We start from the raw sequence: 17277 nt of genomic DNA, 5'->3' as shown, positions 1-17277 counted from the left end.
AATTTTAGTTTGTACTCTGTACACAAAGTATACTGAAACAGCTTACAAAATCTTTGATTTTTAATTTTGACCAAATTCTGGATAAACTGATTAAAATACACTGTGATTCAATGATCCAACACAAAATGTAAACAAAAATGATCAACATTAAACAAGTGTAAAATACAAAATGTGAGCACTAGTCTAAACTATAGTAAAAGTGACCGCTAAGAAAACTAACATTCATAATAAAATGTATGTAGGCACAACACATCAATATTTCATACAACATATACAACATTGTCATACAACACATCAACATTGTCACACAACACATCAACGTATCATACAGCATTGTCACACAACACATCAATGTATACAGCATTGTCACACAACACATCAATGTATCATACAACATTGTCACACAACACATCAACATATACAGCATTGTCACACAACACATCAAAGTATACAGCATTGTCACACAACACATCAAAGTATCGTACAGCATTAACACAACATGTCATACAGCATTGTCACACAACACATCAAAGTATCATACAGCATTGTCACACAACACATCAAAGTATCATACAGCATTGTCACACAACACATCGAGGCATCATACAACATTGTCACACAACACATCAAGGCATCATACAACATTGTCACACAACACATCAATGTATCATACAACATTGTCACACAACATATACAACATTGTCACACAACATATACAACATTGTCACACAACACATCAATGTATCATACAACATTGTCACACAACATATACAACATTGTCACACAACACATCAAGGCATCATACAACATTGTCACACAACACATCAAGGCATCATACAACATTGTCACACAACACATCAAAGTATCATACAACATTGTCACACAACACATCAAAGTATCATACAACATTGTCACACAACACATCAAGGCATCATACAACATTGTCACACAACACATCAATGTATCATACAACATTGTCACACAACATATACAACATTGTCACACAACACATCAATGTATCATACAGCATTGTCACACAACACATCAATGTATCATACAACATTGTTACAAAAAAGATCAACATATACAACATTGTCACACAACACATCAACGTATCATACAACATTGTCACAAAAAAGATCAACATATACAATATTGTCACACAACACATCAACGTATCATACAACATTGTCACACAACACATAAACGTATCATACAACATTGTCACAAAAAAGATCAACATATACAATATTGTCACACAACACATCAACGTATCATACAACATTGTCACACAACACATCAACGTATCATACAACATTGTCACAAAAAAGATCAACATATACAATATTGTCACACAACACATCAATGTATCATACAACATTGTCACACAACACATAAACGTATCATACAACATTGTCACACAACACATAAATGTATCGTACAACATTGTCACACAACACATCAAGGCATCATACAACATTGTCACAACACATCAAGGCATCATACAACATTGTCACACAACACATCAATGTATCATACAACACTGTCACACAACACATAAACGTATCATACAACATTGTCACACAACACATAAACGTATCATACAACATTGTCACACAACACATCAATGTATCATACAACATTTCACACAACACATAAATGTACCACACAACAAATCTATGTATCAAAATGACAGTAGAGTACTCGACCGACATTAAGTCCCTGCTCCTCCATCTGCCAAAAACACAAGTATGTATGAACCAGGCCTCAAGTTGGTAGGAAGCCCCCTCCCCTTAATTCTTACTAGGGTTGGGGGGAGCTTATTGCTGGCCGAGTACGGTAATGAAATATGGCAAACTATGAACAAAACAAGAGAAAAATGACTTAGAAATAATCTAATGCATGGCATCAAATATAAGGTCATATTTTTCAAAAGGTTAGTCATATTTATTTACATTTTCACAGAGAGATGATATTAAAGTTGACTTTCTATTGATTCACAAATGAATAAAAAATGAAAGGTTCCTTATAGAATTTGGCAACAAATGTGAAGCAATACAAGCAACAGTTTACTGAATGAAACAAATTTTAACCTAAAACAAGTTGTAATAACTACCCATACATATTATAAAACAGAACTTGAGCCAAGAACTGCCCCAACAACAGTAATCTAAGTGAAAATCTCATTGTCCTACCACTGTGAAGACCAGCTATGGCCAACCTTAACTGAGCGACTATTATAAGGGTTTTCTCGCTGGGTCTGTCTGTAGTGTGGATAACTTCTACTCAGCGGTTGGATAGCATTCTGTTGGTAAGGCTGCCATTGGTATTCACCAGATGACATTTGTTTGAATGCCTGTAGAACACTTGCGGGACTGCATGGTACAGGTCTGTTTTGAACGGCAGCCATGTTGGACCTGGCATTGGGATCGTAGATGACCCGTGCATCAGTGTAGTTGTTGTGATTGTTACTAGTTTCATCCAGATACTCTTGATAAGTTGTATTCTTTGCATTATTGTTCCTGGTGATGGTGAAATTTGTGAAGTTGCCATTCCATCGGTCCTCTCGGACACTATTGTCATTGGGACGTAAGTTTTCCTCCCTATGACCATTTCTACTATTGTCATTTCTTGGATCGCTGTAGCGTCCATGATCTATACGATCCTCTCTCTCAACATTCCTGGACATCTGCTTGGTTTCATTCCTATTGCGGTCCACTCTGCCTGGGAGCTGTTCTCGCCAAGCTTCACACACGTGTGTCATAATGAGGTTTGTCATGCGGCGGTGAGCAGTCATGTCCCAATGAATGCCATCATCAGCACGACGGTGCAGTTGGTGTCGCAGGAAGTAGTGTAGATCTAGGACATCAAGGTTATGTGCAACAGCAATCTGTCTAGCGTAGAAGTTGGCTTCAAGGATGTCCAGCCTCAGAGTACTGTTCATGAACTCCACCTCAGGTACAAGAAAGCCACCCTTGGCATTTTTTGAGATCGGCAGAGTGGTGTTCCATATTACCATGCACTCTTTAGGGAAAGTTTCCTCGAACCTGGTGAAAAGACGCTCTAGGTTCTTCTTGTACTGGTCAACTGCTGATGCTCCGTACCTGACAAAGATGATTATAACAAGTATTTTTCATCACTCAATCTTCAAGTTTTTTTAGTACTTTTACTGCAATTTCAAATTTGCAACAAGGATATTTGTGGATTTACATTCCCATGTTTTCAAGACATATAACACTATTGTAAGACTTTGCTTCTCATCTACCATTACCAAACCCTATTACGAATTTTGCCGAGCCCTCACTTAATACATTGAATCATGTTTCAAAGTTGGAAATCTTTTAGAAAATATTTAAGAGAGTTATTGAACGGCAAATGCCAATGTTTTCATAGAAACAAAGTTTTTAGTTCATCCAGGGGCCATAACTCTACCAAATCATGTCTGACAAAAATGGCAATCGACCTTCGTGGAGCCCTTGAGGCATTTCATCTATCATTATTATTAAGTTTGAAGAAAATCCGTTAACATTGTTGTAGTTATTACATGGATATGAAGCTTGACAGACTGATAGACGGATGGCCATACAGACTGCCGGATGGCCAGACAAACCCAAATAGATATCCCCTGTTTCAGTGAAACCTGAGTATAAGCAGATTGCAGTAACTGATGATACTAAGCAATGATTAAGTACATACAGGGAAAGGATAGGACATATTAGGCTCCTAGTACATGTATAAATACGTTAGATAATGAATACCATTTGTGGACCAAGTATCATTTTTACGATTCTACAGCTAGAAAAGAAGGAACAAAATCCCACAAAATTCATTGCCCTCCGGATAAAACTTATATAAGGGGTCTAGTAAAGCATTTGTCCAGTCAAGATGGACAGCTGAAAATCATTTCTAACACGAGGATGTTAGTACAATCAACAGGTATTTGTCTAACAATATCACAGGTAAATATTGATGTGCCTACTGCACTGGTGATGAGGATAACCATTTGAATCATTCCTTTATATCGAACATAGTGTTTATGAATGGCTATCCAGGAACAGGACATGACATGACAGATTTAAGATTAATAGCATAGTTGTCCATTGAATTGATCTATACATGTTAAACTGTATACCCTATATATGTGTGCATTGTAAAATGATTTTAAAAAAATCAAAAACAAAGTTACTTTACTAAGTATCATTACTTGGTGTGACTGGTAGAAACAAATACTACAAGGATTTAGACGAGTAAATTGGTGATGTTCCGAGATATTTGTGTTGCTTGTCCTGTGCTTAATGTTTTCAACTTTCTTTCCAGACCCCATGAATGTATCGACTAATACAGTGATGGACAAAGTATGAAAAATTTAAAGTTTAATTTGTTTTTCATCAGCACTGCAGAGACTATTTTTGCATAATTGTTCTACATATCAAAACTGGTCAGATATTGAAAACCATCACTTTATCTTGCAGTCATTAACTTTTAATCCCTATATTCTTTAAGTGTCATTTGATTTACTGAAATATTCAGGGAGGTTGAAATTACAACTCAAACAGCATCCTCACCGACTTATGTCCCAGAGGCAGGAATTCATGATGACAAGGTCAGGCTTGGGGTCACAGGAAAGGTCAGCCAGGACAGACTCAATGTAGGTGTTGTAACATCGAGTCACAAAGTAGAAACGCACCAGATTGTAGTCCGACTGATACTGTCGAACCTCCCTGTAACCTTTTCCATTGCACATTTTGGCCTTCTTTCCGCCCTCTATCAACTCATCATTCACAAAGGAAAACTCGCCCTGAAAATTTTGATCGTTTGTATGTTAAATTTTTTACACTGGAAATTTCAATCATACATACTGCTAAAATTTTCATTCTTTCTGTTGATAAATTTAATAGCCAAACACCAGGCTGACCAGCTGTTTTAATGATACATGTATATCCTCATTTCAAATGAGTAATCCCCCTTTGTCTAAGTATATTAGAACATTAATCAAATCAAATGAATAAAATTTATCATTATCAAAATATTTTTAATCCCCTCCCCATTTAAGTTTTTCATACTTTTTATTCAGAAAGCAACCTTTCCCATTAAAGTCGTAGTACGTAATAACCTGCCACACTTGCAAGATACTTGCAATTTGGCCAATATACTTCAAGGTCCTGTTTTCATCTGCCCCTTTTTCTGACAACAAGGTGGGGTAAATGCCAACATTACCCCCCCCCCCCCCCCCCCACTCCAATTTCTTGTATTTTTTCACCATATGTAAAAGTAATTTACCATTTTTGAAATTTCCAATGGAAAGTTTTTAAAGAAATAATATAAAGATACAAGTGTATAGACTGCGATCACAACAATACAAATCACAGTTGACAAGATTGTATACATTTTAAACTTTGTGAATGTCATTCTAATTGAATGTATCACTAGGCTTACTTCATGTATGCCAATATGACATATTTTGTATCAAAATATCAGTAATTACATTTTTACAATGTAAACTGTTATAATTGAATTTCAAATTTACATTAGCTTGTGAAAACTATTGACCATTTTATTATTCACTCAACTTGGTGTTATGCAAGGAGGTCCATTACGACTCATATTCATATGCCTCTTCAAATTGTGAAAAAGTCAAAGAAATTGAAGTGGGGGCCAAATGATGACCCATCCTTTGGTGTTTTGATAATCACTGTATAACTGCCAATTATATGTATAAATGTGTTTGTACAGGGTTTTATGCCCTCAAAATAGCCAATTAGATGAAGTCATATTTCATGGATCAAGACACCAACGATAGGCAACAAAGCACAGAAAGGAGGTACAGACAAACAAGAGGCCCAGGGGCCTTAACGGTCATCTGACTCTAAATTAAAACCCTTATATTATTGTAGTATGCATTCTCTGTAGCAAGTATATAGTGGCACTGTTGGCCATGGTGGCCATCTTGGATATCTGACCGACCCAATAAATAATAACACTTGGTCTGGACCATCTAAGGATCATTTCTGGTAAGTTAGAGCTGAATCCCACCAGTGGAATTTGAGAAGAAGTTTGAAATAGGTGTTGTTCAGGAAAACCATGATTGCGCAATCATGTTACAAAATGGCCGCCATTGCTGCCATGCCAAAGTTTTTACAAGGCCGAAAAAATAACAAAACTTTGTTGGCACTCCTTCCTTAACATCCTCACCAATTTCGAGCTCAATGGCACCAGTGGAACTGGAGAAGAAGTTTAAAATGTGTTTTTTAAGATGGCAGATATGGCGGCCATCTTGCATTTCAGACCAATCTAAAAAATAACAACACTTGGTCGGGATCATCTCAGGAACATTTCAGGCAAGTTTCAGCCCAACAGCACTGGTGGAACTTGAGAAGAAGTTTAAAATGTGTTTTTGAAGATGGTGGTTATGGTGGCCATCTTGGATTTCGGACCGACCCGAAAAATAACATCACTTGGTCGGGATCATATCAGGATCATTTCAGGCAATTTTCAGCTCAATAGCACTGGTGGAACCGGAGAAGAAGTTTAAAATGTGTTTTCAAAATGGCGGCTATGGGGGCCATCTTGGATTTCGGACCGACCCGAAAAATAACAACACTTGGTCGGGATCATATCAGGATCATTTCAGGCAAGTTTCAGCTCAATAGCACTGCTGGAACTTGAGAAGAAGTTTAAAATGTGTTTTTCAAGATGGCGCCTATGGCGGCCATCTTGGATTTCGGACCGACCCGAAAAATAACAACACTTGGTCACGATCATATCAGGATCATTTCAGGCAAGTTTCAGCTCAATATCACTGGTGGAACCTGAGAAGAAGTATAAAATGTGTTTTCAAAATGGCAGCTATGGCGGCCATCTTGGATTTCGGACCGACCCGAAAAATAACAACACTTGGTCGGGATCATATCAGGATCATTTCAGGCAAGTTTCAGCTCAATAGCACTTGTGGAACTTGAGAAGTTTAAAATGTGTTTTTCAAGATGGCGGCTATGGCGGCCATCTTGGATTTCGGACCGACCCGAAAAATAACAACACTTGGTCGGGATCATCTCAGGCAAGTTTCAGCTCAAAAGCACTGGTGGAACTTGAGAAGAAGTTTAAAATGTGTTTTTCAAGATGGCAGATATGGCGGCCATCTTGCATTTCAGACCAATCTAAAAAATAACAACACTTGGTCGGGATCATCTCAGGAACATTTCAGGCAAGTTTCAGCCCAACAGCACTGGTGGAACTTGAGAAGAAGTTTAAAATGTGTTTTTGAAGATGGTGGTTATGGTGGCCATCTTGGATTTCGGACCGACCCGAAAAATAACATCACTTGGTTGGGATCATATCAGGATCATTTCAGGCAATTTTCAGCTCAATAGCACTGGTGGAACCGGAGAAGAAGTTTAAAATGTGTTTTCAAAATGGCGGCTATGGGGGCCATCTTGGATTTCGGACCGACCCGAAAAATAACAACACTTGGTCGGGATCATATCAGGATCATTTCAGGCAAGTTTCAGCTCAATAGCACTGCTGGAACTTGAGAAGAAGTTTAAAATGTGTTTTTCAAGATGGCGCCTATGGCGGCCATCTTGGATTTCGGACCGACCCGAAAAATAACAACACTTGGTCACGATCATATCAGGATCATTTCAGGCAAGTTTCAGCTCAATATCACTAGTGGAACCTGAGAAGAAGTATAAAATGTGTTTTCAAAATGGCAGCTATGGCGGCCATCTTGGATTTCGGACCGACCCGAAAAATAACAACACTTGGTCGGGATCATATCAGGATCATTTCAGGCAAGTTTCAGCTCAATAGCACTTGTGGAACTTGAGAAGTTTAAAATGTGTTTTTCAAGATGGCGGCTATGGCGGCCATCTTGGATTTCGGACCGACCCGAAAAATAACAACACTTGGTCGGGATCATCTCAGGCAAGTTTCAGCTCAAAAGCACTGGTGGAACTTGAGAAGAAGTTTAAAATGTGTTTTTCAAGATGGCGGCTATGGCGGCCATCTTGGATTTCGGACCGACCCGAAAAATAACAACACTTGGTCGAGATCATATCAGGATCATTTCAGGCAAGTTTCATCTCAATAGGACTGGTGGAACTTGAGAAGAAGTTTAAAATGTGTTTTTCAAGATGGCGGCTATGGCGGCCATCTTGGATTTCGGACCGACCCGAAAAATAACAACACTTGGTCGGGATCATCTCAGGATCATTTCAGGCAAGTTTCAGCTCAATAGCACTGGTGGAACTTGAGAAGAAGTTTAAAATGTGTTTTTCAAGATGGCGGCTATGGCGGCCATCTTGGATTTCGGACTGACCCGAAAAATAACAACACTTGGTCAGGACCATCTCAGGATCATTTCAGGCAAGTTTCAGCTCAATCCCACTGGTGGAACTTGAGAAGAAGATTGAAATGTGAAAAGTTTACGCACGGCGCACGACGCACGGCGCACGACGACGGACAAAGCATGATGACTATAGGTCATCCTGACCCTTCGGGTCAGATGACCTAAAAAGGAAGAAACCAAGAAAGGATAAACTATACTCTGTATTTAAATAATCCTTTGCAGGCATGTATGACACAATTGTTGTATCCTGTACAATCCATCCTCACCTTTGACCTCAATTGGGCATCACTCAGGTATCTGTTCCTTTGCAGCAGAAGCACAAGATCTTTGTATATTGCTCTCTGAACTGTGTGCAAAACAAGACAATTAATTTCCTTTCACAAAACAAATACCTATCAGAACTTAAACTTGTGTAGCCAAGTTTTGAGGCAGACCTATATATAATCTGTACCTTAAGCAATGCTTTCTCTGGAGGCTGTTTGGGGCCGTTAATGGGCCCCATTCCCAATATTAGTTATTTCATATTTAAGCCAAATTTTGCCCTTTACTCCTGAAAAAATCTTTCCCAATTCATCAATTTTCTTCCCAAAATGAGACAAAAATGCCTCTTCCCAAACCAGTGAGAAAAAGCCCTGTTAATCTAAGAGCAAGTTTGATAATCCCAATATGTTGATAGTATATTGGTAACAGTAATGCATTTTTTTTTGTTAAATAGGTTTCTCTTTATCCTTCAATTTGCTCGATAAGCATGTTTAAATAGGTTTCACAGTACCATTTATTTTTTTCACAAGCATCTTTAAATATTATACAAGGGGGCTTGTATAGATTATGCCTGATGCCTAATTCCAATTGTAGTGAAGATCTGCACAATAAAATATTCCGAAAAATTTAATTTTTTCACAAACATCTTTAAATAGATTTCAATGTACCATCTAATTTTTACTGTACCATTTTCTTTTTTCACAAGCATCTTTAAATAAGTTTCAATATACCATTTGTCCACTAACCAAATAGACAACAGGATTTTTTATCTAAATTTTTTTTTCGCAATTTAAAAACTTTTCTGAGGGTGTGAACCTTAAAAGGCTAGAGCCAAAAGTCAGGGCACTTCAGTTTTAAATGTAGTGTCACAATATATCTTATCACTCAATTAAATCCTGATAGTTTGATAAATAGTGTATGTGATGCACTTTAAAATTTGTAATCAGTAACTTTATGACCCTGTGATATTGGTGTCAAGGTAAATTAAATCAGAGGTATTATCATGACTAACTACAGGGAAATCTGCCTCGGCCAACTGAAGTTGACAGCCACCAACATCCAGCCCTTATATAATTAATTACAGTTCTTATTTTTCATTGACACCATAACTACTATCAATTATGAATGAATTAGCCCCCCCCCCCCCCCCCCCCCCCCCCCCCAAATACCAATAGCTTTTTTTTTGTAACAGGATTGTTACATAAATAAATCATAAATGTATAATTTATCCTACCCAGTAAGGCTGGGGGGGGGGGAGCATCACATATATCTGAAAATCGGGATGGGCTTATTTACAGGACAAATAAATGATCAAAGTTTTATGGTAATTTTATACTCCAACAATGTTTGAGGTTTTACAGGGTGAGATACTTTTGACAGGCGCTGTCGCAGTCGGCAAACTCATATCCGCTAGAAAAAGGCCGACCAGCGGCCTCTTATATTATAGGAGTAGGTATTTATACTGAAAAACAGTTACAATAACATTAGTTTGATGATACTCACTAGAGTCCCCAATGATCACTACAAACTTGTTACATAGGATATGGTTGATGTCTTCTTGGAGAAATATATCTGACATGATAACCATCTCTTCTGAGTAGGCTGTAACAAACATAGATTTTATGAAAACATTTACAGAGAAAATAAAGCATAATTTTAATAATAGAAAAGAAATTGATAAAGAGTCTAGAAAATTTCAAATTACAGTTTCATCTTTAGAATGGTTACAAATCTAGGTCACAATTTCCGATGCAATGCATCCATCACAAATGACCTGTTTGAATATTTCAGTAATTTGTTTTGGTTATAGGAAAGGTTTTAGATCTTACTTTCATTTGCAACATGTATGACTTATTGAGGTGCTGAGTGATGCTTACAGTCCATGTTATATACAGTAAAATATTTAGTCCAAGAGGTCTGGGTGATGGAGGATATACACCTGTTCAGCTGTATGGACACTTCTCCCTCCCTTCAATTCTCTGTGTTTAGCAAGCCCTGCCCACTCCCAGTGTCCAGTGTTTATAGTCCCTCCCATTCCCACATGCCAGTGTTTATAGCTCCTCCCATTCACTGGATACCATGGAAACAGCATGACAATGTTCCTCCCCATTATTACCAATTCACCCAGCCCTGCTCAGTCACTGGACACTGCTCCAATTCACAGGACCATCTCACAGCAGGCACTGTTAACTGCCTTCCAATAATCACTGTTCCCCACACAAGTCCTTTTGGACAAGAGGCATAGGACATGTATTTAATGTTTTTCTGCTCATAAGAAGATTAGGATCTTCATTAGTACATGTTATGCAAATGTAGTTCTGGGAATAATAAATTGTAAATTGGAAATAAAAATGCATTAAAACAACATACCTAGATGCCTTAAAATATATTCTCAACATATCCCCCTATTTTGGTTAATGTTTTTTATAGATGTGTCTTTTTCTTTTCATGATCAATCAATTTATAATCAACATTTTTGTCGTTTAAGAAATGGTGATAATCGATACGAAATTTAAAGTGACTCCCAACACTATTTGAGTGTTCCCTCATCTGAGGGTAGATCAGGGTAAAAAATTAAAAATTATCAAATTATCAAACTTTGTTGCAGGTGATCTAATTAAAATTACGACATTTGAAATGTTCTATAATATATAGTGTATAGCACTTCACGCTATACACTATACGAAATTTCAATGTTATATGGAATTTTGATATAGTTGTATGAATGTTGCGTCCAAGGGACTTTAAGATTTCAATGCAATGCACTTAGGCGCATTAAACAAATTTCAAATATTTTCACAGCAAGTTTAGTCTACTTTATATATATAATTAGTACATACATGTATGCAAGTAGTGCAACATGCACTTTTTTACAACCCTGAATTGCATTTACTATAAATATTTCTAAATAAAAGAAAATTATTTCCCACTGTATGCAGAGACTTATATACTAAATTGATATAGGTCTCTGCTGTATGGGTTGAAAATTTGTCAAAAATCATTATTCATCATTCAACTTTCAAGAAATCAAGCCCTTTTTATTAAATGCTTGGACTAGCCCTTTTTATTAAATGCTTGGACTAGCCCTTTTTATTAACTGCTTGGGTCTGTGTGGCTTATTGGGTCTCCATAGTAACCCTGTGTTGTGGTTCACACATTTGTATTATGGTGTGTAATCAGGTTATCATATATCTATCTTTCAGCATGATGCCTGTGCTCTCTGGCCCACTACAAAGGGGTCAGTACATGTAACTGTTAACAAACTGGATGGGAGGACCCTTTCACACCTCCACCAACCTGCCCCTAAATCAACTTCACATCAGGGTACTGTTATCTAAAGCACTACAGCTAAACTCTTAATTTTACTCCGTGGTATCAAATAGCTTCCATTTGTAAAGGCCAGGTGGTCCAAGATATACATTAAAGGGCACATAGTTGTGTTAATGTAAGTTATGTGTTAATGTAGAGTCTACAGACCAGCCTGTCCAAAGTCTGGATATATCTGGGCACCAGGACATTATCACAGTTATAGCACCATCAAAAGTAACAGGTTTTGGACCAACTTGATGCATTTGACCCAGACATCAGCTGCATTGTTCTGGATAATCAATTTTTAAGTACTTTGCAAATCAACCAAAGTTTTTAAACAAATTCAGCCCCAATATTTTTTAAGGATTTGTTTTGTTGTTCAGTGTATTTTTTACTATCACTGCAAAATCAAGAAACATTGTATGAAAATCTTTGAAACCAAAATTCATCAGACAGGAAATATGAGATGTAGATCTATTTTTTCAAAAAATCATTTAGTCCTAGTGATGCTCTTCTGTATCTGTTGGCCTAGGTCAGCTGTAGATGTCCAAAGATGTGTGGTCACATTAGGTCTACTGATGATTATCGCTGTATATAACTACATAATGGCCGTATATAACCACAGGGTTCAGTGGCCAGGGTTTCACTTATCCTAATGAAACTTGAATATTCAAGGATTTTTCAAGGCTGTAAACCAATTTTCAAGGCTTTCCAAGGCCCAAGATGAAAGTCAAGGCTTTCTCAAGGCCCGTACTAACCCTGAATATACAACTACAATACAAATCTGGGTCCCTGATGTTTCAGTCTTAAAATTTACATTAGAAAATATTTTTATAATCATTTGAAAAATTGTTCTATGTGCATTCCTTTATTGTCTGAAGTAAATATAAGAACTAATGTCAGTCAACTTACCGGGAATACATTATTAATTTGACATTTAATTTTGGATACACAGGACTTCAGCCATGTCACAGCGATACACCTTTAAAAATCAAAATATTAAATAATGGTTTGCTACTTCATATGACGATCTGCCGTTTCCACCTAAATGCTGGTAAGTAATGTGAAATTGAAGCATTCCTTAATTACCAGTCATTACCCTTACAGTATTTGAAGTAATACTAATTTAACAAAATCTTAGTTTACCAACCAAAAATCACGATTATAAAGTGAAATGTTTCAGATAGGTCCATTTTCTCCCCGGGGTGTCAATCAGTACCAAGTTTTGAGTTGCCATTGTCGTCTACCACAAGACTCCAATCTTGACTAGATTTTGTCAGTGCTTTGCACCAGATACATTCCATTTTTACCAAAATGAAGAGGAAGAGGATCGACCCTCATTTCGAAGCTCAGGATTCTGGTACTCAGAGTGAACAGTCAGACAGTAGTTTATGGCGCGGGAAGGATGTCATAATTAAATATTTTTGCCTAGGCAAAAATAAAATATTGCCTAGGCAAAAATATTTCTGCCTAAGCAAAAATAATTTTGCCTAGGCAAAATTTGATTTATGCATAGGCAAAATTCGATTTATGCCTAGGCAGAAACAATTTTGCCTAGGCATAAATCGAATATTGCCTAGGCTGAAATATTTTTGTCTAAGCAATATTCGATTTTTGCCTAGGCAATATTTTATTTTTGCCTAGGCAAAAATATTTAATTATGACATCCTTCCCGCGCCATAGTAGTTCAGAGAAAGTATTAGACAGTCAGTTAGCTGTCACTGACAAAAGTTTGGCTGGAAAATGGTGCGTCGTTTCCAACGAAGATAATCCTTACCCAGGGATAATCGATAATGAGGATGGTGCGTTGTTTCCAACGAAGATAATCCTTACCCAGGGATAATCGATAATGAGGATGAAGATGAGATTGAAGTCATTGTCATGCATAGAATCGGTCAAAACCGATACTTCTGACCAATGCTTGAAGATGTCATTTGGTGTCAGAAATCATGTCATTACCATAACAGGGTTATTTCACATTTTTAAGTCATTTTCATAATTTCTTTAAAAAATCTTTCGATTGACATTATATTTAATCAATTTCTAGTATTTCAACTTGTATGCAATTTTCAGAACCCATGGTATCGAGATGTTTTGAAAAATTTTATATATGGCCTTCAGCTACGTGTATTTGAAGCTGGGATGCTTTTTGGGTAATAAATTGTTTTTTATTTGAAGTAATTCAAAAGAAATTTGTCATAAAATTCCCTTCATTTTAAAACTTGAATTGACATCGGGTGTTTTGGACTTCTTCTATTTTTATGAAAATTGCTTTGTTACGGTAATGACAACCATAGTGAACCTAACGTTAACCCAAATAAAAACAAAATGTCACAGAAAACGTTGATGGAACATCGAAGCCAACTATTTAAGATAATGCTCATTTTGAAAATACATCAATCTAGAAAACTTTTAATACAAAATTTACAGAAGATCACAGTCGTCTGAAATTTCATGACAGTTGTAGATTCACCCGGCAGCGATCAAAATAAAGAAGAACAAGTCAGAAAATTTGGGTTACTTTGGATAAAGTTCAGTACGGATGGGGAGGGGGGCTACAATCGACAGAGAGCCGAATCAGGCGAATGTAAATAATTATCTAACTTAGCTAAATAGAAATCTAGATTCTACTAGGTCAAAACGCTCAATGTCTTCACGGAATCTGCTGGTGATTTTTCAACTTGACGTTATGAAGATCTTAACCGTGTATAGATCTACATCCTAGGCCAAATATTGCCGGGTAGGTGACATGACTGTCAGTGTCGAGAATCCGAGTGGCAGTCCACATTTTTTGGTTCGGAACGTAAAATTGACACACTTTGTGACTGATAAATCACATAGAACTAATAGATTCTGCCATCCTTAAATGACGAAGAATGACTTTAAAAATAAACAGTCCATCCTACAAAATAAAGGCACGAAATTACCTTTTCTGCAATCAACTTGGTTCCTCTCTTGTTGACAACTGCGCACGGGGCGATGTCACTCTCTGGACGAGTCTATTTTTTACAATAGGTGAGAAAAGTTATTTCATTATTTTTGAAAACGACTAACTACTAACAGTACAGATGTCGTAAAGGGATGTTCAGTAATTTTTCACAAGTATTATTCACAAATGCTATAAATACAAAGATATACTTTCAATAATATTAAAATATCCACTCAATAATTCTGACTAATATATGGTATCGTCCACAACCAACAGCTAACGTCTTCCTTGTTGGGCGGGTAACATTTGAGTTAAAATTAACGTTGGAGTTGGTCACGTTCCAAGAAAGTTATTTTGGACTTGTGCCTAGTTCTAGTTTTATTTTTTAATCAAATTTCCTACCTGAATTTCCATACCTGTGAAGTAGAAGCTGCATCTCAGCGATTTTCATAGCTTCGGTCGTTTTAAGATAACCCGTTATCAATCATGAACCCATATATGACCTTGACCTGCGACCTTTTCGTCCAAATAACCCACTGGTCAAAGTTTTGATTTTCATGTCACTTTGCAATTGAAAACAAAAACACGCTAAGTGGCATATTTTAATAGTTTAACAGTTACGCAAAGCTTGAGCCCATCTTTAAAATTTTAAGTGAACAAGTAAGTATGCATGCCGAAAATATTCTGTTGTACTCCGCCTCTATTTGGCATGTAGTGTCTACAAGTTTGTTTGTTTGTTTGTTTTTTCTTCATTATAAATGATCATTTCTAGATTTTTTTTGCGTTGATATATATTCGATGTACATTATATTGTTATACATGTACAGTAACCCTCTTTCTCTTTAATTAGTCTACACGGATTCAATATTGATCTAATGGATATAGATCTATATTATAAAAGTCTATGAAACATCTGACGCAAAGACAACGATTGTCATATAACTTCATAAAATGTCATAAAATCTTTCACATTTCTTTTAAATATTACGATATAATGTATGTATATATGATGATCACAGGGACCTGTATGATCTGATTACAACAAGGAAAACTATAATAAATATATTTGAATCCAGTGGGATCTTGGCTCCCACCATCTGAATGTGACCTTTGTTTGGTCTGATATTTTCTCTTTCCTCTTCTTCCCCCTTTTCTTCTTGACCATTTGAAAACCTGCATAGCATCTGAATTTCTAGAAATGCCTTGAAACAAAAAAAATGCGAATGTTTTAAATTTAACTGAATTATCTCCAGATTTGCTGCTGTTTGGTTCTGACACACTCTCTAATCTTTATTTTTATTAGTTTAAGACTTTATAAGCCATACTAAATGTTTTAACTAATTATATATTTCGTATCAAATTAGTCATTTATTCTTAGTATTGTTGTACCGTATGGTGGCATGGCGGACTGCATCCGTTAAGTCCAGCGCTCGGAAAACAGAATCGGGAACAGTGGTGTTTTATATGGTGGGGTGCTACTTGTGTAGAGAGTTTCAGTGTGTGGCGCGCGGTATGTAGCTATAATGCTAACTAATATATTGGAAATTTCTGTCATAATATGTTATGATTCACAATGTACATTTCTTATACTCCCTATGTTATAAATTGATTTTCATTTCAATTTTACAATGTAATGTATATATATCACACTATTGCATATAAACATGCGGGTACAATTACTTTTGATTTTTTTTCATCATCATTGTTTCTTATAAGTTTGCGGCCATATACATCATCTATGTTTTACGGGAAAAGACGGATGATAAGATTGAAACCTGCGTCTAATCCCATATGTATATTTACAAATGAAATATGTAATCAAATCAAATTCGAGAAAGATTATGAAGAATTTCCCGAGAAATTTCAATTGACATATAGTTTTTCATTTTTTTTTCGATCAATCTCAAAATCTAGTATTAGAGACCAAGAGGAACCGAATAACGAAATCTAAGAAAGATCCGTGAAACCGGCCACCTGTCGGCAATAACAAACTTCAGCAGTCAAAATCTTGTTTTCCTATAAGATCTTCAACAGTCGAAATTATAAACGAAGAACTTGAAGAACTAGCATGAAATACAGATGTATATGTATATAATAACACGGATACCTGTATATGATAACACGGATACCTGTATATGACAACACGGATACCTGTATATGATAACACGGATACCTGTATATGATAACACGGTTACCATGTATATGACAACACGGATACCTGTATATGACAACACGGATACCTGTATTATATGATAACACGGATACTTGTATATGATAACACGGATACCTGTATATGATAACACGGATACCTGTATATGATAACACGGATACCTGTATATGATAACACGGATACCTGCATATGATAACACGGATACCTGTATATGATTACACGGATACCTGTATATGATAACACGGATACATGTATATGACA

General features: G+C 36.5%; 1 protein-coding gene across 2 annotated transcripts; it reads right to left on the bottom strand.

Moving 5' to 3' along the window:
- Positions 1 to 1575: 1575 nt before the first annotated feature.
- On the bottom strand, positions 1576 to 14915 carry LOC117340040 (PC-esterase domain-containing protein 1A-like). Of its 2 annotated transcripts, none has more exons than XM_033901798.1 (5): positions 10438 to 10683; positions 10112 to 10210; positions 8614 to 8693; positions 4566 to 4798; positions 1576 to 3104 (listed from the first exon to the last, which is right to left on the bottom strand). In XM_033901798.1, the coding sequence occupies exons 2-5, from the start codon at positions 10194 to 10196 to the stop codon at positions 2192 to 2194; spliced, it is 1311 nt and encodes a 436-aa protein (XP_033757689.1). In that variant the 5' UTR covers positions 10197 to 10210; positions 10438 to 10683; the 3' UTR covers positions 1576 to 2191. The 2 variants fall into 2 exon arrangements, with proteins under 2 accessions (XP_033757689.1, XP_033757688.1); XM_033901797.1 differs by lacking the exon at positions 10438 to 10683 and adding an exon at positions 14845 to 14915 and having other exon boundaries at positions 1577 to 3104.
- Positions 14916 to 17277: the final 2362 nt, after the last annotated feature.

The sequence above is a fragment of the Pecten maximus genome, chromosome 12 (assembly GCF_902652985.1).
Source record: "Pecten maximus chromosome 12, xPecMax1.1, whole genome shotgun sequence".
NCBI classification, from domain to species: Eukaryota; Metazoa; Mollusca; class Bivalvia; order Pectinida; family Pectinidae; genus Pecten; species Pecten maximus.
The sequence above is the reverse complement of the archived record's forward strand: the minus strand, read 5'-3'. Positions and strand labels throughout refer to the sequence as shown.

Excerpts from the sequence above, each read along its gene's own strand:
- LOC117340040 (XM_033901797.1), bottom strand. The coding sequence starts at position 10,196 with ATGGTTATCATGTCAGATATATTTCTCCAAGAAGACATCAACCATATC. Across the intron at positions 8,694-10,111 it reads AGTGATCATTGGGGACTCTA|TTCAGAGAGCAATATACAAA; the intron begins GTGAGTATCATC and ends TTTTGCACACAG. Across the intron at positions 4,799-8,613 it reads ATGCCCAATTGAGGTCAAAG|GGCGAGTTTTCCTTTGTGAA; the intron begins GTGAGGATGGAT and ends CAAAATTTTCAG.